General features: G+C 36.2%; 1 protein-coding gene across 12 annotated transcripts in view; it reads right to left on the bottom strand.

The window, feature by feature from the left end:
• Window positions 1-22,429, bottom strand: part of OSBPL8 (oxysterol binding protein like 8) — a 153,013-nt gene that overhangs the window by 80,005 nt on the left and 50,579 nt on the right. For 3 of the 12 annotated variants that reach the window (XM_019755048.2, XM_019755050.2, XM_019755049.2), the window contains 2 exons: window positions 11,493-11,531; window positions 5,354-5,390 (listed from right to left, as the gene is read on the bottom strand). The exons of 3 other annotated variants lie outside the window; for them this stretch is intronic. In XM_019755048.2, the coding sequence (XP_019610607.2) occupies window positions 5,354-5,390; window positions 11,493-11,531 (76 nt within the window). Of the gene's footprint in view, window positions 1-5,353; window positions 5,391-11,492; window positions 11,532-22,429 lie in introns of those variants that run through there. 6 more of the 12 variants (XM_019755052.2, XM_019755051.2, XM_074325390.1 and 3 more) reach the window with 3 other exon arrangements.

The raw sequence follows: 22,429 nt of genomic DNA, 5'->3' as shown, positions 1-22,429 counted from the left end.
TCATTCTGATGGATTCGAAAAATTAATATTGTTAAAATATCCACACTACCCAGAGCAATCTAGGGATTCAATGCAAATCCTATCAAAATTCCAACAGCATTTTTTACAAAAATAGAACAAACAATCCTAAAACTTGTATAGAACCACATAAGACCCTGAATAGCAAAGCGATCTCGAGAAAGAACAAAGCTGGAATCATCGTACTCCGATTTCAAACTACATTACAAAGCTAAAGTTAAAAAACAAAAAATAAACAACAACAACAACAAAACCAGTGTGGTACTGGTATAAAAATAAGACATACAGACCAATGAAATAAACCCAGAAATAGGCCCACACATATATGGTCAATTAATTTATGACAAAGGAGCCAAGAATATACAATGGGGAAAAGGACAGCCTCTACAATAAATGGTGTTGGAAAAACTGGACAGCCACATGCAAAAGAATGAAACTGGACCACTAACTTACACCGTACACAAAAATTAATTCAAAATAGATTGAAGACTTGAATGTATGACCTGAAACCATATGATTCCTAGAAGAAAACATAAGCAGTAAGCTCCTTGAGATCAGATTTGGAGATATTTGTGGATCTGACACCAAAAAAACAAAGGCAACAAAAGCAAAATAAACAAGTGGGACTACATCAAACTAAAAAGCTTCTACACAGTGAAGGAAATCAACAAAATGAAAAGGCAACCTACTGAATGGGAGAAAATATTTTCAAACCATGTATCTAATAAGAGGTCAATAGCCAAAATATATAAAAAACTCACACAACTGAATAGCAAAAAACCCCCAAACATTTCTATTAAAAAATGGACAGAGTATCTAAACAGACATTTTTTTCCAAAAAAGACATATAAATGGTCAACAGGTACATGAAAAGATGGTCAACATCACTAATCATCAGAGAAATGCAAATCAAAACCACAATGAGTTATCACCTCCTATCTCTTAGAATGGCTATTATCAAAACAACAAGAAATAAAAAGCATTGGAGAGGATGTGGAGAAAAGGGAACCGTTGTACACTGATGGTGGGAATGTCTGGTGCAGCCACTATGGAAAACAGTATGGAGGTTACTCAAAAAATAAAAATAGAACGACCATATGATCCAGCAATTCCACTCCTGGGTATTTATCTAAAGAAAATGAAAACACTAAGTCAAAAAATATATGCTCCCTCATGTTCACTGTAGCATTATTTACAACAGCCAAAATATGGAAACAACCTAAGTGCCCATCATAGGGTGAATGGATAAAGAAAATGTGGTACATATGTACAGTGGAATATTATTCAGCCATAAAAAAGACAAAAAACTGAACCTCTGCAACAACACAGATGGACCCCAAGAACGTTATGCTAAGTGAAGTAAGTCAGACACAGACAAAGAGGTATGATCAGACTTATATGTAGAATCTAAAACAAACAAACAACAAAACGAGCTCACAGACACAGAACAGATGGGTTATTGCCAAAGGTGGAGAGGTTGCGGGGTACAAAATGGGTGAAGGGAATCAAAACATACAAACTTCCAGTTATAAATGTCATGTGGATGTAATATACAGCATAACGACTATAGTAATACTGCATCGCATACTTGAAAGATGCTAAGAGAGTAAATCTTAAAAATTCTCATCACAAGAAAAAATATCTGTAACTAGGTATGGTGATGGATGTTAACTAGACCTATTATGGTGATCATTTGGCAATATATGCAAATGTCAAATCATTATGTTGTATTACCTGAAATTAATGTTGTATGTCAATTATAATTCAATAAAAAATTTTAATACAAAAAAAACGGGGAAAATGTGAATGGTGATTTCTTGTAAGAAGAAACGCAAATGGTTAATAAATATACAAAAAGATGTTCACCCTCTTTAGTAATCAGAAAAATACAAGTCAACATCAGAATGAAATAAATATTTCACTCTCAGTAAAATTAACAAAAACGAATGTCTGATAATGGCAAATAGATAAGGACGGATCAGTGTGACTTTTTAAGCACTGCCGGTGGAGTACAACTTGATACAGCACTTTGAAAAGCAATTTAGATCTGTCTTCTAAAATTGAATTTCAGCATACCCTATGGGTACAACAATTCCACTCTTAGCTTTAAAACTTATATGTGTGTACTAAGAGACAAGAATAAGAATGTTCATACTGTTCATATAGCAAAAATCAAAACAATTTAAATATTCATCAATTGAAAAAAATAGATTAATATATTGTGGTATATGCATATAATAGAATAGTATGCAGTATTGAAAAGGAATGATATACAGCTATAACCAATAATGAGGCTAAATCTTGGAAAAAAGATGTTAACTACAAAAAACAAACCCTAGAAGAAGACACACAAGTACATCTTGATACCATTTTTATAAAATTAAAAACCAAGCAAAACTTAGTGATACATATGTAATTTAAAAGCAACAACAAAAACCTCTTTTTTTAAAAAAGCAAAGAATTATAAACAAAAAATACAAAATACTCATCACCTCTGGGAGACAGACACAGGAATAGAAGACAGAAGAAGTACACGGATGTGAGGTATTTTTAAGATTGAAGTTCTTAAGTGGTAAGTTCAACATGTACATACTGAATCATTATACTTTATAATTTACATATGCTACATTTTTGTAGTATCAGACAGTACATTTAACACTAATTTAAAATACATTATGAGAAAGACTAATAGAATTAAAGTATGCTGTAGTATTCCATCAGTAAGACACAGGTATCTATGTCTTGCATAACTTTACTACATAAAAACAGAAATAGTGCAAAAAGTATAAATTTAGTTCTATTCACCCCTTTCTGTTTATGATTTTGATATCCTTAAAGTGAGAGGGTATGTAGAAATAGTAACATACAGAATATACTTCTTTCTGTTTTGTTTTCTCTCACCAAATTCACAAACATTAACTACTAAACTATACAGACAAGAAAGGATTTGCATTACATAAAAATCATTGTGACATCCTACATCATAGTCAGACGTAAGCTCAAGAAGGGCAGTGACTTTGTTTTCATTTGTATCACTTGGCATAAAACTAACAATAAATACTTGCTAAATGACGGATTAAATATTGGATGGAAGAATCCCTGCACGATTTAAGTGTAGTTTCTGACTTTACAATTAATTGCCTCACCTACTAAAGATAGCATTACAGTGCCCTCTCCTGGTGGTACTTTGTACTGGAAGTAAAGTAACCAACTTTGCTATTCAGTGCTTTACTATCTAAGTAGAAACCAATCACCCTGGAGTAATTAACAGCAATTATAATTAACATACCAGCTGCAACTTCCAAGGAGTATATGATTCTATATTACCACTCTTTACTTTCTGAATTCAGCTCAATATAAAATCTAAAGAATTTTATAAGCTTCAAAGTCTGTTGTTTGCCCTTGAAGTAAGTGAAAGCTAAAATAAATTATTTTGAAGTCATAATCTCTACGCAAATCCAAAGTTTCTCTTTATAGGTGGCATTCCTTTTCTCAAATACTTAAAGAATTTAAATACATTGGTATATATAATATTATAGCTTTTTCATTCAATAGTAGAGAGCCTAATAAAGTATTATACTATATGAAATTCATTTTCACTCTAAAAGGTACCTGGTCTCTAGTAAATTATTATGCAGTCCCCTTTTAATAGTGGCAGAGTACAATATAAGCTCATATCTAATATGTGTTGTATGTATTTATTTATATATGCTTAAAATATATAACCACAATAAATTTCGTTTATTCCAAGTAAAAATTAAAGACCTCCATTTATAAAACCTAGTTCCTAAAACAGAACCATTTCAATTGATATTAAAAATTAAATTCCATTTGTGAAATTCATCAGTGCCAATCAGTCAATGAGTTCACCTACGACATCTAAATATATGAAGTAACTAAAATAACTGAAAAATCCATTGAAAATATCTACCAGGTATCATAAGTAAGGCTGAACAAGAAAACATAAAAATGTTTTGGGATTTGTATGCTTTTTTCTACTTTGAAAATTTCTACTATATTCTGATAATGCTGCTTGTATAATAAACAATATATTTAAAATACTATGAATTGTTGCAGTTAAAAAAGGAATTTTAGCATATTACCTTAAATCATCTCTCTTTTTAGAAAAAAATTATACACATATTATCAACAGTATTAGAAACAAATAGCAACTATTCTAGACCAAAGAATTTTTCAACTAGAAGAAACATTGCCTTTGTCTTGCTCAGTTGCTTCCTTTAGCCAATGGGTAGTGGTGGTGGTGGGTGGGTGTGGGTGGGTGGGTGGGTGTGGGTGTGTGTGTGTGTGTGTGTGTGTGTGTGTGTGTGTGTCCCCAAATCAGTAAAATGACTTGCAACAGTCAGATAACTATTTAGGAATAAACATTAAAACTTTCTAAATCATCATAATTCCCATATTGCTCTTCAATACAATTAAAATCTTTGTCTGATTCACAATGCAATAATATTTTAATTATTCGGTTAAACTTGAATTCAGCAAACTGAGAGTTTCATTCTGATTTCTGAAAACCAGTAGAAGATACTCTGGGCTAATAACCAATTCTAACTCCTTGGATATTTCAGCTCTTAGCTGCAGGCTTTTCATCTATAAAATTGATGCTTTTTAAGATGACTTCCGAAATTCCTTTCACTTCAGTAATTCTATGATTTTTAATACAAAAGTTGCTCCTTTAACAATACTTTCAAATTACCTATTCTTGGGTCTAACTCCTTTGCTAGACTATAATGACCCTTATGTTTTATTCATTGTGTATCTCCCAGAGCTAGCACAGTGCCTGGTTAAAAAAAAAAAAAAGTTTTTGCAGGGGACATAAATTTAAAGGGTACATCTTCTAAATGACTAAGAGAAAACATGTTTCACTTATGAAATCCCCAAAGTATAAACAAATTTTTTTTCATAACCAAATTATCTGTTATGTAAAAATTCTGACAAAATAAAATAGTATTTCTCATTGTCATAGGGCAGTGAGTTTCTTACACCATGTGCAGCCTCAAAGTAGTTTGATCTATGCCTTAGGATGCATATGGGAAGGAATACTTTGAGGAAGAGGTCCTAAATTATGAATTAGATAATTGGCTGAGGAAATAATCTATCTTTAGATAATCAAGATGTAAATGTACAAATATTACCAATCCCAGATGGACACTGACAATAGATGGGCACTGAATGACTATTTATATTCTTTGCTTAGTATTTCAATGCCTGAAAAGTAGAAGACTTAATAATCAACACAGAAATACCATATGCCTTTTACAAATACACATCAAAATATTATCATGTCTCCCAATGTGTCATTCAAACTTTAGCTACTTACTTGATGGCCCAAGGACATCTTTGCTATCACCAAGAAGCTTTTAATGCAGGTAATTGAGCAGCAAAGAAACACAATCCAAACCAGGAAGAAGCAAAATGCATCAGGATTGAAGCAGCAGTGAAACAAAAGGACAAGGAAAACAGTATTAGTTTATAAGTAGAAAGCACATGCACGTAAATCCTAATAATCACAATTCACAAGGAATTTCCTTTTCTACACATAAAAAGATCCTGGCTTAGGCATTATCAAATATTTGTTTTATTTTGGAAAATGAAGGCAGAAAAAGGAAAACGAAGTCACCCAAGTATTTTCTTTTTAAAATTGCTCAAGTCAAAAATTACTTCCAATTAAAATTCAAGATATGGGTTAGGAGTGGTAAAAATTGTTTAGAAGTGTAAGGGACAGCCAAAAGTTATTCATTCTTTAAATTTAAGTGGTTTAAAAATATAGAATACCCATGCACTACTAAATATTAGTTCTGCATGCCATGAAAGCATTTAACACTACCATAGTAACTCAGTCTGCTTCTTCTACAAAAGGAAAGGAACATTTACTGGTTATTATGTGCCAAACATTGAGCAAAAAGCTTTTACAAAGACATCAACAAAATAGGACAATTATATTTTCAAATGGCAAAAACAAAGAGAAATACGGATTAGAACAATATATTTTATTAAGTCAGACAATTTCCTTAGGACCTACTAAATATTAAGCATATCATCTGGAGCTACTGGTCTTTAGGACGTTAGAAGACCCCATTCTTAAATGGGTAACTGTAATCAACTAAAAGAAACAGAAAACAGACTGCTAACCTTTTGTCTAGTACCTATTTAATGAACAGCACTACACTAAATGTTGCCTGTGGACAAGTGTTTTGGTTGCCCTTGGCAGGAGCAAGGTCTTCAGCTCTCCTTCATTTCCAATACCACCTATGGTAACATAATGTATCAAAACTAAAGTAACAGTGGGCCGGCCCGGTGGCTCAGGCGGTTGGAGATCTGTGCTCCTAAGGCTCCGAAGGCTGCTAGTTTGATTCCCACATGGGCCAGTGGGCTCTCAACCACAAGGTTCCCAGTTCAACTCCTCGACTCCTCCTGGATGGCTCAGTTGGTTGGAGCGCAGGCTCTCAACCACAAGGTTGCCAGTTCGATTCCTCGAGTCCTGCAAGGGATGGTGGGCTGCGCCCCATGCAACTAGCAATGGCAACTGGACCTGGAGCTGAGCTGTGCCCTCCACAACTAAGACTGAAAGGACAACAACTTGAAGCTGAACGGCACCCTCCACAACTAAGATTGAAAGGACAACAACTTGACTTGGAAAAAAGTCCTGGAAGTACACACTGTTCCCCACTAAAGTCCTGTTCCCCTTCCCCAATAAAAATTTTAAAACAACAACAAAAACTAAAGTAACAAAAGATTCCCACTGAGTACATTATTGTTTGGTCTTACTCAAAGGGAATGAGAGAATCTCAATTGGCAGTGACCAAAAAAAAAAAAAAAAAAAAAAGTTGTCTCCTAGAAAAACATGGTGGCCCTGTTACTTCCCTGAAGTGATGGCTATTTCACAGTGCTTGAAATTATGTTCTAATGCCTTTCAAAGGCATTTGCTCAAAAAAAAAAAAAAAGAAAGGTATTTGCTCTATTCATTCTTCTGTTGTTGCCCATTTAAGCTCATTCTCCTATAAATTGATTTCAGTTTCACAGGATAAGCTTAAAAAAAAACACAGCTTTAGTGACAATGAACTAATTGTGCTTATTACCATGTCAGAACAACTAGCAAGCATGCGGGGAGAGATTAAAGTATTGTGGCAGGCAACCTCTAAAACCGCCCAGCGATCCCCACTTCTTGGTATATAATCCCCTTTCTGAGCCTATGGTGGACTTGCTGAAATCACTTCTAATAAACTGAAGATGGTGGCAGGGAAGGGATGTCACTTCCAAGATTAGATTGTAAAAAGACTACGATTTCCATCTCGGTTGCAGTCTCTCATTGTTAGATCAAGGTGTGTGTGTGTGGGGGGGGGGGAGAGCAGCTGCCCCTGAGGCAGCTTTGTAGAGAGGCCCATGAGGTGAAGGAGCTGAGGTCTGTCAACAGCCTCGAGTGAGCTCTGATGTGCATCTCCCACCTTGATTCACCCCAGCTCCTGCCCCATCCCCCTGGGCAAGCCTGCCGATAAGGTTGCAGCAGCCCCCTCCCCAGTAGCTGAACTGCAACCACACAGAGATTTTGAGCCAGAGACAACTAGCAAAGCTGCTCTTGGATTCCTGACCCACAGAAATTGTAAAAGAATAAATGCTTGTTATTTTACATTTAATTTTAGAATGATCTGTTATCACCAATAAATAATATAACAGTGGAAAACTGAAAAAAAGTTAAGACACGGATAATTGTTACAAACTACAAATGCTTCATTGGCATCTTCTTTCAAAATCTTCCTGCACTGATATGAATAATGACTAGTTTTCCCAGATTTACCAGGAACTTCCTAAAGGAAAGCAATGGTTCTACCCATTTATACATGGTTGGCAGCATTTACTTTCACAGGGCCAGTCATTTTAAAGGGTTTTGAGTTGGTCTTATATTTAGGATAAAAGATTAAGTTTGCTTTCATTGTACGGTTCTGTGACATTCTCAAGTTTTGCTGATTAACACAGCGCTATGTCAACTTCTGTGCAGCTGTACTCCTTACCTGCTTACTCGCAGGAAATAAGCCCCAGCATATACAGCAACTTCTGAATACTTGTTTCAAATTATACTGGCTTTCAACATTATAGCCTCAAGCATGTTGGTGTCATATAAATCTTATTCTACTTAATTAATCCAATATTTTTTCGACTGAGGCACTGAATTATAATCAAAAGAAACAACACTGTCTATTCCTATCATTGATCCATCCACCCAAATATTTCCTGAGTACCTACTATATAGACAGGTATCGTTTTGGGCCCGAAGTAAACAGAACAGACAAAATCCCTCCTTTGTGGTAGTTATGTTCTAATGGGGGAGATGAACAATAACATAATAAACAAAAGTAAAGTTCCGTTATACATTTTATAGCATAAATACTAAGGAAAAAACAAGCAGAGAAATGACATATAAAATGTTAGGGAAGAGGGAGTTAAAATTTTAGAGAGGGCGGCCTAAGAAGGCTTCACTACAAAGCTGCCTGAATAAAGTGAGGTAACTTCATAAAGACATAAAGGGGAAGAGTATTCCAGGCAGAGGGAAGACAGTGTAGAGCAGAGGAGTGACATGGGACCAAGTTTGGAGTGTTCGGGAAATAGTGGAAAGGCCAAAGAGGCTGAAATACAATGCAAGTAGGAAAGCAGTCGGACACGAAGTCAAAGACGTAAATGGGTGTCAGACTGTGTAGGACTTCACACGACCTCGTCAGGACTTTGGTTTGATCCTGAATGAGATGGGGGCCGCTGGATGGTTCTGAGAAGAGGAGTGACATCATCAGATTCTGTGTTAAAGGCTCGCTCTGGCTGCTGTGTTGCGAATAGGCTAGAGGGACAAGGGTATACGCAGGAGGTCACTGCAATGAACTAGCGGAGAGATGAAGGAGACCTGAACCAAGGTGGTAACAGTGAGGGTGATGAGAAACAGTCCAGTTCGGAATATAATTTTTAAGGTGGAACAGGATTTTTAGATAAACCAAGTACAGGTAAAAGAAAAGAGGAATCAAAATGATGTCAAGTGTTGAGCTCTGCGCACCTGGAAGGATGGAACTGCCATTATCTGAGGTGCAAGACAGTGAGGAGGAGCCGGTTCTCAGGGAGAAATATAAGCAGCTCAGTTTGAGACAAGTGAAGTTTGAAATGCCTGTTAGACATGCAAGTCAAATGTCAAGTCGGCAGTTGGACAGACAGACCTGTACAGGGGAAGGTTCAGGCTGGTAAGAAAGTAGTATAAACTATGACATGTGTGAGAGTTAGGATAGATGATCTGAATGGCTTAATCGCAGTAGGTTGAAAAATGCCGTAAGATAAAAGAACAGGCACCAGAAAATATATATTACAATCAAAGAACAGAACTAAGAATCAAGCTGAAACACTCCAAATAAAAGCAGAAACACAATGAAAAAATAAGCACAGCTTCAGAAACCTTTCCCAGAAGGATGTGGATACAAAGGCATTAAATTGGGATGCAAGTAAAATCATCCTCCCAGAGTTGCTTGCAAGTGACGTTACTGGGAAATGGGATATAAGTAACTGAAGATTACACATTAAATTTACCGAGTGCCTTACATCACTGAAGTCTTCTGCACATGGCTAAACTGCACACTACTGATTTCTTACTCTTACCACTTTTAGGACCTGGGTCTAATTTGTGCAGTTCCATGTTGTATAACACATAAATAAAGACAATGTGAAAGCATTCTACACAAGTATGTTGTAAAATATTTTAAATAAACAAAAAGCTAGCCACTTTTCTTGGCTTTTATTAGCGAACCAAACTACTACTAGAATCTCAAACAATCCAGGAATTTCTCCCCAGCTTGTCCAGAAAAAGGCCATGAAGATATAACAGACACGTTTTCCCTATTTGAGTAATTTATCATGTTTACCATTACCCCTTAGACAATGTCCACATAATCACCCCAATAATTTCTTTATCACATAAATAAATCCTCTATTTTGGCAGAAGGTATGGGCTGAAAATTGTAAAATAATAGTAACACGCCAGTATACTACCAATGTACTTTAATTAAAAGCATGAAATATAGCCATTATCTAAATCTTTACTGATTTTAGTCTACAAATCTCAGGAAAAGAACATTATACAAAAAAAGTGATCTTATTTTAATGTACTTCTAAATATTTGCCATGACATGTATAATTAGCATAACACTTGCAATCTTTAAGAAGTGTAAGGAATAGGTGAAGATCCTAGTCACACCCCTTGTCCTGGGAAACCCCTCAGTCGTGAGCAATCCAGGACAGATGGCCACCCTGTTCGTACAGAAACGATCCCACGAGGTCTCTACAGAAGCTTGATCCCAGTGCCTTGACCACAGCACCTCCCCTCTGAACATACATATTGATTTGATTTAAGTCATCTTTTGAGCTTAGGCAAAGCACAAAGTGCTTATCAAGCACTGGTATGAGTATAATCTGAAAATAAAGTTTCAGGCAGGTGTCACCTCTTCCCCCAATAAAGTTGATCAAGTTGTACTTGCAGAAGCAATCCTGCAGCAGCTGGCTCTCAGAAGCCACAACTCAGAAGCAGGTTACATAAAACATCTTGTGTGCTAAGTATTATCTTTGGCCCTTTGATTTGTAATGCAGCTGAGATCTGCTCGTTCTTTCAACAGGAATCATCACTCTACACTTAACTGACTTTTTCATATTCCTGCAATTGTCTGCAAAACACATACATGCACATTTTAGTCTTGTGTTTTACAGGTCAGATCCTAAGGCAATACTTTCCTGGGAACTAGAGCTTATCAATGTTAGAGAGAGTATGATCTGGCCAGCCAGGCAGTTATTTAAAAATAACCTAATCACATGTTTGATCCTACTTTTGATTCCACTTCTAGGAATGTATACTAAGGTAATCATTCAAAATGTTCAAAAAGATGTGTCCATAGATATGTATCACATCATTTATAATAATCTAAATCGGTAATCCATTTAAAATCAGGTATTAAATAGATAATAATACATTTACACAATGAAATATTATGTAATCATTAAAGTTTTTTTTTTTTTTTCATTGACTGAAAAACATCCATTATATATTGGGTTTTAAAAGCAGGTTATAAAAAATTTGTATGATATGACTTCACTTTTATAAAATTTCATATGTAAGATACACACATATGAACACAAGAAAGATGCTACTAAAATATTAACAGTGATAAGTTTTATAAGGTAGGATTTTATGTTTTGTGTGGTTTAAATATGCCACACTGGTATTCATTATTTGTAGGCAAAGATGAAACCTATTTACATTTTAGAAAAAAATGTAAACAGTTTCTGAAACTGATCTTTTCAATCTACATTAGCTACTTCTTATAATGACAAACTCATCTATGATTAAATACAGTAAAAAATATATTTTAAAAATCCAACTTGAAATCCTGAAAAAAATATTAAATGTTAACATTTCAAACATAGCACCATATATTACTCACTGTCTCTTGAACTTCAGCAACTTCTGAATATGGCAAGATCTAAAAAAAAAACAAATGTTCTCAGGCGAGATTTAAATCTTATATACCTGAACCTGAATCTAGAGAGCACGCACTGTTAATCCAGTGAAGTAAGTGGTGCAGTCATCTTTTAAGAAGTAGCAAGGGAAAAAAAGTGCAACAGTACATTTACACTGGAAACTAAATCCTTTTTCAAAAAAAATCCTGAGGGTTCAGGAAATTACAGTGAACCCGCCAACCTGTGAAGTCCTCTCTGGAAAGTTCTGGGGCTTCTTCGCAGTCCATATCCTCCCAGCATGACTTAATTCTATCAGTCTTTTCACCAAACAAGCCCTCTTCTCCCTTGGTTTCTAAAATGTTCCACTGCTCTGGCTCCCCTTCTCCTATTTTCCTGTCTCCATTTTGTTCTCCTATTCAAGTGAGTGAGTGGCCATCACCAATGCTCAGCCCTCAGCTATTTGTTCTTCTTTCTGTACCTGTTCTTTCCTTGAAGATTTCATTCCTACTCAATTTATTACCTTTATTCAAACAACTTCCAAGTTTTTGTGTGTTTTTTTTTCCTCCAGACATATCTTCATTCCAAAACACTGCTACCTGAATGTTTGGATATTACTGCAGATTAACTTCTGGTTCTCAAATTCTGTTAACGAAGGAAGGGCTTTAAACTTGTTTTAGAAAAGATCTCTATGTGAAAAACAGCACTCAGTAGCTCCCTTCAGAAACCAGATTCCATGCCAGTTTGCCTAATTCTTTCAGTGGTACCATCTTTCTTTCAATCACTCAGACCTACGCCCTTGAGTCATCTGCAACTCTCTTTTTCCCCAATATTTGATCAAATCATTAAGTACTGATGATTTTTAACTCGACCATGTCTATCTAACATCTAGTCCTTTCTTTCAATTCCCAGTAATATCACCTAGGCCAGCTCCACATCACCTCATTTCTGAACTTTTGCATCTCCCTTTCAATAGATGTCCCTGCATTCAGTGCCACCTCACTCATTCATTTACTATGAATTCAAATGCACGATGAAGACATGGTCCCTACTGCCAAGAAGATCACCATATACTGAAGACTATATATATATATATATATATATATATATATATATATATATATATATATATATATATATGTATTGTATGGTAATTTATTTGACATTGAGGTAAGTTATCGCTAGTCTTCCCAATGTTACTCATTCTTCAAGCTAACCTGATCATTAATAAGTCATTTAGCATCTCTGAGGTTTATTTACTTCTCTGTGACTACATAATAATAAAACCTTACATTTCAGAATTGTATACTTTATAGGTTTTTAAAAAAACAGTATATAGACATAAGGCAGAATTACTTAGTAGTACGACAAATGACAAAGGACCAAGAAGGGAATAATTATTTACCAACTTGACTCCCTAAACTATCAGTTTGGCCATGTTGCTCCTCCACTTAAAAACATTTGCTAATGTTCATTCTTTAGAAAATAAGCTCCAAACCCCGATAATTAAATCTTCTACAATTTGGTCCAATTACTCATTCCACAGAAATGTTGCGATCTATGATGCAACCTTGCACCTCTAAAACTCCATTTATCTAAATTCTGTCTAGTAAAATTGATTGCTCAGAGTGGTCTGCAATTTAATTCCCACTTTCTTTTTGCTTCCTTGTTCAATAGCTCGAAAGATCCCTGACCCCGAAGGCTCAACTCAAATTGCCAATTCTGCTACCAAAGTTCAAGGTGAAATGATCATTCCCCAACTCTGACTTTCTAATATCAGTTCTTTGACAATGCAAAGTTATAGTACTTCCTCTATTGCTATCATAAATAAATTAAAAAATTAAACTGTTGTTTAACTTTTCCCTAATATCATAATGGTGTAGTACAGTGCTGTCAAGTAGAACTTTCTGCAATGATGGGAAAATTCTATATCTGTGCTGAAAAATAAGGTAGCTACTAGCTACATATGGCCATTAAATTCTTGAAATGTGCTAGTGAGACTGAGGAACTCAAAATTTAATTTAATTTAATTACTTTAAATGTAAATTAGTCATAAATGGCTACCCTATTGGACATCTCAAGTCTAGCACAACCTTCCCTTCCCTCAGCTCAACCTAACTGACCGTTCTCTAGCATTTCCCACTGCTGGCCATTCCTTTTCTCAAAACTGTCTCCCATTCCTTAGTTTTCCAGCTATTTTTCTCTCCTTTCTCTTATTCCCTCTCTCTGCTTGGCTCAGTCCCCTTTTGCCCCCTCAAGATAGTTAGTTCCCAAGGATGCATCTTAGAATCTCTTTTGTACCCATTCCACATGCTTTCCCTAGATGATTTCATTGACGTGATTTTTTAATGGGCTCTTTTCATTGATAGCTCTCCCCAAATTAGCTTCCCACCTGACCTCTCCTGAGCTCCAGCCCCTGAAAACCATATCAATCACCCTCCGGGTACACTCATTCTTCTTAACCCAGAAAAAATATCACATCCTTGGTTAAGGGCTTTCCTGACCTCCCACTCCAGGCATAACAAAGGGATACTCCATCTGCATTGTCTCTGCATCCTTCTATCAGGCAGAACTGCAGGGAAGAGACTACAGAGCTCTACTGTTTCTAAGAACACTACTCGTGCACCTCCATCTTTCTGACTAAGGAGGTGAAAAGACCCCTCACTGACCTTCCCCTCAAACCTCAACACCTACAGCCTAACCACAGGTCTGCCTAACAGACCCGTGAGCTCCAAATTTGGCCCTTATCTCTGCCTAGAAAAATACCCCGAGAACTGTTCGAAAGTCATTTCATCAGAATACTTCCATGGTATTCCCAGAAAATAGCAGCACCCATCCCCTATTCTGGTACTCTCTGTCCTTCTTACCCTGCTTTATTTTTCATTATAACAATCATCACATAACAGTCTATATTTATGCACTGTTCTGTCTTATTCCACTAGAATGTTAGCTCCACCGGAGTAGGAACTTGGCCTATTTTGCTCACTGTTGTAGTATCCCTTAAGATTAGAACAGAGCCGGACACATCATAGACACCCAACAATATTGAATGAATAAATAAATACGTGAATGAAAAAAAGGCTTAATCATCATAAGTCTAATACCTGTCAAAGGATTCCTTATATGTAGTTCTCTATTCATTAAATGAAGTAGTTTAAATTCTCTTATGGCAAAAATATCAAGTCTTGCTCATCTTTGTACTTTCCAAATCTTAACATTCTGCATACTTAATATAGATACACAAAGAACTAATATAGACTAGAATCATGAAATCTGGGTTCTAAGCCTACCTACAATATTCCCTGAGTAAACCTGAATAAATATCTTGAATTTAGCTTTCTTATTCGTTCATGAGATCTGGTACATTCCTAAAATTCTGTTATACAAACAGAGAAAATTACCTCAATACTAAGAACATCCTTAGTTATGCTTAAAGCATATTCATATTTTCTTCTACTATTAGTCTTTGGCCATCATATGCCCAAATTCCATTGTTGGAAATTCCCCCCTACTTTCTCTTAAATAATATCTACCACACATAAAAATGCAGTTAGCAATTGCTGGTCATGTCTCAGCAACTATGTGTTGCTTAAATGCCAAAATATTCACCCCAGATAGAAAAGTCAAAACTAGTTACAGGAGAACAAAGCTTTGGGTTAAAGGAGATCAAGTATCACATACTTTTCAAAGTAGACATTAGGTAATGCATATAAAAACTTTAAAAGGAGGCTTAAAAAGGCTAGGTGTAATAGAGATTGGTTTATAATATAAACACATTAGCCTTTACATTCAATGACAAGAATAACAGAATTAGAGTACCTGTATTTAAATCCTAACATGGTCCACTGACTAGCTACGTGATCTTAGGAAAATTACTAACACCGTGAGAGCCTCGAGTTTCTTCATCTCTAAAAACAGAGTAACATATACTTCACAGTATTATGGAGAGAACAAATGAGAAAGCATGGGAGATATTACACCGAGATCAGGGCACATAGTAAATGTGCAAAAAATGTATTTTTTCTCTCCACACAAATACAGTAACCCATACATAGAAAGTGAAGATTTTAAACACCTAAGGGGGAAAAGCAAAATCCAGAAGTGATATATTTTCTGCTCTGCTACTACTACCCTACAGGTTTTAAATGCCTTTTACCTACATGACACAATCGCATGCTAACTTGTTCCCTAGGCTAATCGCCTCTTTTTTCTGTGGTTCTCGACCTTAGTTGCATAATGAAATCACCTAGGAGACTTCAAAAGTATTGATTCTGCGTCTCACCCTGTGGATTCTAATTCAGTTGAACAGGGATGCAGCCTGAGCATTGGGATTTTTCAAAACACCCCAGATAACTCTACTATTCAGTTAGTTGCCCCTCCAATATTCCATAATTCTGCCAAGATAATTTTTCTAAGCCACAACTCTGAGCAGTTTGTTTCTCTGGGGGGAAAAACAATCAATGGTTTGACAGTAGCTTAAAAACAAAAATCCCAAACTATAAAATCTGTATAATCTGATTCTAACATAAATGAGGGCAGTCATTAGAAAAATGATTATATCTTGGCCTCTGGAGAAAAAAATGTATATTTTATATTACATATTTACTTATATATATATTATATATACCGTGTTTCCCTGAAAGAGCTAGCTGGACAATCAGCTCTAATGTGTCTTTTGGAACAAAAATTAATACAAGACCCAGCCTTAAATTTATATTATATTTATTATCTTATCTTATCTTATCTTATCTTATCTTATCTTATCTTATCTTATCTTATCTTATATATTATATAAGACCCAGTCTTATAGTAAAATAAGACCGGGTCTTACATTAACTTTTGCTCCAAAAGACACATTAGAGATGATTGTCGGGCTAGGCCTCATTTTCGGGGAAACACGGTAAGTGATCTGAGGTCTGGATGAAAATCTTCCATTGCTCTATTTCTCACTAGACAGTTGGACAGGTGAAGATTTTCTTGAACTTTTAATCGAATTTTACCTTCATGTATCTTCAATATGCTAAAATCCTAATCCTTCACATAAAACCTCTTTCTGAGGTTTTATGGGACTCCCATTTTGTTTTTTTAAACAGTAGGAAGAAATTTATTTTAAGATTCTTAATGTACCTAATTGTAATTCAGAGTTAAATGTAGAGCTGTGGGTGTCTTGGCTTTAATTATATCCTGCTTACAAAATGCACCTGCATGGCTTAAAACTAAGGCAAAAACAGCAAGCGATAATACTTATGAAAAATCTTTAATCTGTACTTTAAAAAACTGAATGATTGCATTACTTATGGACATGGAAAGATATAATAAATATTTAAAGCTGGTTTTCCTCCTGAAGTCTAGTTTAGCAAAACAAATAGCTTTTACCAGGCAAATGACCATCTATTTACTTGTGAATTCTCCTTCTGCTGTTTAAATTGTGGGCATGTCACAGCTGGCAAAGATCTTAATATGAATGAACTATCCGACAGTGCTTCTGTTCTTTTGAATCTCTGGTCCATTTTCAGCCACACCTCAGCCATTCCACACACAGGGAACAGAGAGCCAAAAAAAGTAACCAATTTCTTTTGCAAATGGAAGCTGTTACTTACAGTGAAACAACTAGCACTTTCCCTTAAACCCATTCCTAGGGATGGATGGACGGGGAGCAACTTTACAACGGAGAGTACAGTATCACAGATGGAGAAAACGTCAGGGGGCTGGGAGTAGGAGGGAGGGCTGCGAAGCATCTTCCTGTGACCTTTTCTCTTTCTAATACTGGACAGATCGTTGCCCATCCTGTCTACTACCAGAGCAGAATCTGATTTAATACCAACCAGAGGCATTAAACACAGTTTGAAACACTTTTCTTTTAAAACTGTGCACGGGTCCAGCTGCAGCATGCGCATAACAAGCAAAGAGGCTCACTTCTACCCTCCACTGCCCTTTCCCCCAAATGAGCTAAGTGATTACAACTAAGGAAGCAGTTTGTAGAAAAGAACTATGGCTCAGAGCACAAATACAAAAAAGACCCCTAATAAATAGAACACATGAATTGAAGGGGCAAATGAGGAATGATGAATATATGGTCTTAACAAGAGATTCTCTCCCCTGAGACATGTATTCCCTGGATTGACCAAGAGTCCCTGGTCTCTTATCTTTACATCTAGGACAATATGGGACAAGGCAGTTGATATTCCCAGCAGAATATTATTTCCAAGAAATTAATGAAGACTCCAAAGAGCTGTTGTTTATGTGGATTGTATGTATCGGTATCTGCTGTATTAGAAATTAAAAGTGAGAAATTCACTATCTTAACCAGGTGATCAAGGTCAACATCAAAGGTGATAAGTCATGTTGATAATATACTCATATACCCTTGATAATGAGGTGATAAAATGGCATTTTACCTTTGTGGTCTTCTCCAAAAAAACCTATAAGGCCAGTCTAATCATGAGACAAATCCCAATTGCGGACACTGTGCAAAATACCTGGTCAGTACTTCTCAGCACTATCCAGGTCATCAAAAACAAGAAGAGCCTGAAAAACTATCACAGCCAAGAGGACCCTAAGGAGACACGAGGACTAAATGTGATGTGTTATCCTAGATGGGATCCTAGAACAGAAAAAGATCATTAGGTCACAACAACTAAGGCAAACTGAATCAAGTATGGACTTCAGTTAATAATGCGTTAACATGGATTGATTAATTTCATCAAATATACGAAAGTAATGTGCTAATAACAGGGAAAACTAGGGACAGGTACATGGTAATTCTGTATTATGTTGACAATTTTTCTGTACAGCAAGTTCTGGAATAATGTTGTTTGTTCAACACTGCTGTCTTATAACATTGAGGAGCTGGCCGAGGAACGTAATTCTTGTTTCTGTCAATTAGCCTCTGGTAAAATGGGTTTTGTTACATGTCATTTCACTTAACCTCACAGAATCTATCAACAATATTAAGTGAGAACTTACTGTAAGCCTAAAACTATTCTTAAAAATAAAGTTTATTATATTAAAAAAAAAAACACACAAACACTGCTTAGGAAAAAAAATTAAACTAAGAAAACTTGAAAACAAGAATACATAAGCACACACTCCATTAGCCAGCAGAGCAATGATATCGTATCATCACATCTCATGCAGTCTCTGGAAAGGTACACAGCACACTCATAAGAGAAAGAGAAAAAAGGCTAATAATATCAAATACCATCATATTACTACAAAAATAATTTTGACCTCACGGATCCTCTACAAGGGTCTTTATGTGTTCCATAGTTCTGAGAACACAATTTGAGAAGATTGTCAAGCATAATGGAAACACAAAAGACGTTAAAGATTCTGGCTTGCAATTCTGCTGATATACTGTGTAGACGACTGGCTATTTCTTTTACTTTTTCAAAATTAACTCTCCAACCTGGCTCCCTAAATTTATTAAACAGTCCATCATATACCAGCAAACTTTTTACACTATGTTATTCAAGCCTCTAATAACAAACACCTCTAACAAATCCAAAAGAAAAAAAAAATGAAGATATAGTAAGATAGAATCTAAGTACCCAATACAATAGGAAATACTGAGTTTTATTTTCCCACTATGGTAGTTCAAACATTACAAATATCTAAGTACTACTAATTTGTAACAGTCAGAAATTAATATAGCATGAAGTATACTATCAAATTGTTCTATGCATTTTAAAAAAACTCTCCCTTTAGAATAAGGTTCAATAAAGTTCTAGAATGCCAGAACGATTAATCGTCTAGAAGACAAACATCTAACAAATCGTAGGTTGTTTGGTTGACTTGTTTTAAGGTCATAGTCATTCTCCCCAGCCCCCATTTTTCTAAGCCAGTTAGGATATTAATTTATACCCCTCTTGAATTAATAGATCTAGGCAGTAGTCACAAAAAGAGAGCAAATCAGACTAATTATATGCCTCCTGATACTATTACACAACATCACCAATGAAGTATTATTGTCAAAAAAAGAAAAACTGAATCTGAATCCGAGCAAGCCTCTAATTCTAATGACCAATTTGCAAGAAATATAAGCAACTGAAGAATACATTAAACAATTGCCATGGGGAAAAATCCAGATTGTGGGAAACTCTACAGGACAAACTACCTTATTTCTTCAATACACTGAAAAGAAAATTTAAAAACTGAAAATTACGAACAGATAGTGGGAGACTGAAAAGATTAAAAAAGACTTAAGTGGAGTGGCTGGATGGCTTAGTTGGTTAGAGTGAGAGCTCTCAACAACAGGGTTGCCAGTTCGATTCCTACATGGGATGGTGGGCTGCACCCCCTGCAACTAAGATTGAAAAAGGCGACAGGACTTGGAGCTGAGCTGCGCCCTCCACAACTAGACTGAAGGACAACTACTTGGAGCTGATGGGCCCTGGAGAAACACACTGTTCCCCAATACCACCCCCCACCAAAAAAAGACTTAAGTGACTTATCAACCAAGTCCAACACAAGGACTATAAAAAGAATATTTATGAGGCAATCAGGGACGTTTAGGCATTGGCTAGCTATTTAATCATATTAAAGAATTACTGATTTTTAGGATAATAATGATATTTATGGTTAAAGTTTTAAAGAAAAGTTTATATTTTAGAGACATATACTGAAATACTAGTGAAAAAAATGACAGAGCTGGGATTTGCTCCAAAATATATGGGGTCGGAGGGTGGGAGTACAAATAAAACAAGACTAACCTAAGTTGCTAATTGCTGAAGATGGGTGCATGAGGATTCATTATACTAATCTTTTCTTTGAACATATTTAAAATTTTTCATAATAAAAAGTTTAAGAAAGATAACTTCTATTAACATTCTTGACTGTGCGGTTAATATAAACTGCTACAGTTAGTAGCTATTGGGAAGATGAAGCTATTTTACTATAAAGAGAATGAGTACGTAGGTAATAAATCGGTGACTGAAATTTCTAGTTATTTTATGTAAGAATCTCTCTGCAACCTAAGACTTACATAATTGAGGACCTCACTTCTAACTGGTAACTCCCCTGGTGAGATGCCCCAACCAACCACAGACTGGGTTATCCAGCAGTTGGACCCACTCCACTAGACTTGTTGGAACGGTTTTTTCCTGCGAGCACAGCCGCTAGAAACTTTCTGTCCCCCTCCTCCTCCTATATCTTATTGGAGCAGTTTCCCTGCGAGCACAGCCTTGGGAGCTTTCCGTCCCCCTCCTCCTCCAATATCTTATCAGAGCAGTTTCCTGCGAGCACAGCAGTTAGAGGCTTTCCCGTCAAAACAGTATTGAGCGATCACAGCTCTTAGGGACAGACCTCCCCGGCACCCCGGACAGATTTAACCAATCCCTAGCGCTGGAATAGCAATGGCGCGAATCCCCCCAACCCCGGAGGCCTAACCCTATTAAACAAAGCGCTTGACCCCAGGAAGTGCTCAGTCTTTGGGAACAATCCCGCTTAGCCCGCCGGCGTAATAAAGCTGTGTTCTCCATGATCTCTGCGTGCCGCTTGAGTCTCTCGGTCCTCGCCGCTTTTCCGCAACAGACTGGGATGCACCAGAGGTTAGTACAATGACTGCGGTAGGCAGAATAACAGCCTCCCACAGATGCCCACATCTCAATCTCTGGAACGTGTGAGTGTTACTTTACAGGGTACAAGGGATTCTGAAGGTGTGATTCAGTTAAGGATCTTGAGATAGGGCAGTTATACTGGATTATGTGAGTTGACCCAACATAATCACAAGTGTCCTCATAAGAGGTAGGCAAGAAGGTCAAAGCGAGTAATAGTATGAGACGTGACAACAAAAGCCAGAGGTTGAAGTGATGGGAGGAAGGGGCCATGAGACAATGAATGAATACAAGGTCTAGACACTGATAAAAGAAAGGAAATAGATTCTCCCCTCAGAGACTATAGAAGGAGCACACACGTTGCTTTTAGATTTCTGGTACCTAGAACTGAAAGATAATAAAATTTGTGTTCTTTTAAGGACAAAACATGTGGTAACTTGTTACAGAAGCAATAGGAAACTAGCATACTGACTAATGGTGAAATTTAACAGAGAAACCTATTTCAGTATAAGTACAATTTCAGCTGCCTTTAGAGACAACTGAGTTAGCTACAACTACTTGTGTTGATGCCGAGGGTAGACGACCAGTTGTCGGGGAATACTGTAGATAGAATTCTTACCTCAGACAGACCATCAGACTAAATAATCTTTAAGTTCCCCACAAAGACTAAAGGGAAAGGCAGCCACAGGACTGAGAAGTTTGCAGAAGGCTCTGATGATAGCATAATCATTGTTAAATGAGAAGAAAAGCAAAGAGGCCTCTGCCGAGGTAATCCTGAAGTACTTAAGCATTAGCCAAACACTTAATAGGCAGGTCTCAAAGTATACTCAAATAATAAAAGAGAATATGTACCAAATTTGTTGGCCCTCCAACTTTGACTAAGGCCCTTTTATTATAGAAACTTCACAGCCCTTCCTTTCCCTCATTCTCACTTTCTGGAGGGCAGAGGAAGAATTCTAATTTAAAAAACCAAATGCCACTGTACAACAATACTTGAGGAAGACTGGTAATTAGCACATAGTTTATAATTGACTTGAATGCATAAATGTCTTACAGTTCAGTTATTAAGAAATTGTACACCAAAAATACTGTCATTACAAATATGCTATGAGTAACAACACACAATATACTGAATCAATAATGATAATGATGAAGCTAAACTAACAGCATTTATAACAAAAGTAGCAATATCTTAAAACTGTAACTCACTCAAAATAATACTTGATGTTACCTAAAACTGGGGCAATTCCATTAGTTTGCATGCCCATATATAGCTGTACAACGTTGCCAAATGGTAAATGTAGTAGCCATACTTCTTAAAATACGATTTAAAGCTCTCAATAAATTCTAATAACATACTAATGTTTTAT

Source organism: Rhinolophus sinicus, linkage group LG02 (assembly GCF_036562045.2).
Source record: "Rhinolophus sinicus isolate RSC01 linkage group LG02, ASM3656204v1, whole genome shotgun sequence".
Lineage (NCBI taxonomy): Eukaryota > Metazoa > Chordata > Mammalia > Chiroptera > Rhinolophidae > Rhinolophus > Rhinolophus sinicus.
Note: the sequence above shows the minus strand (reverse complement) of the source record. Positions and strands in the feature narration are given on the sequence as shown.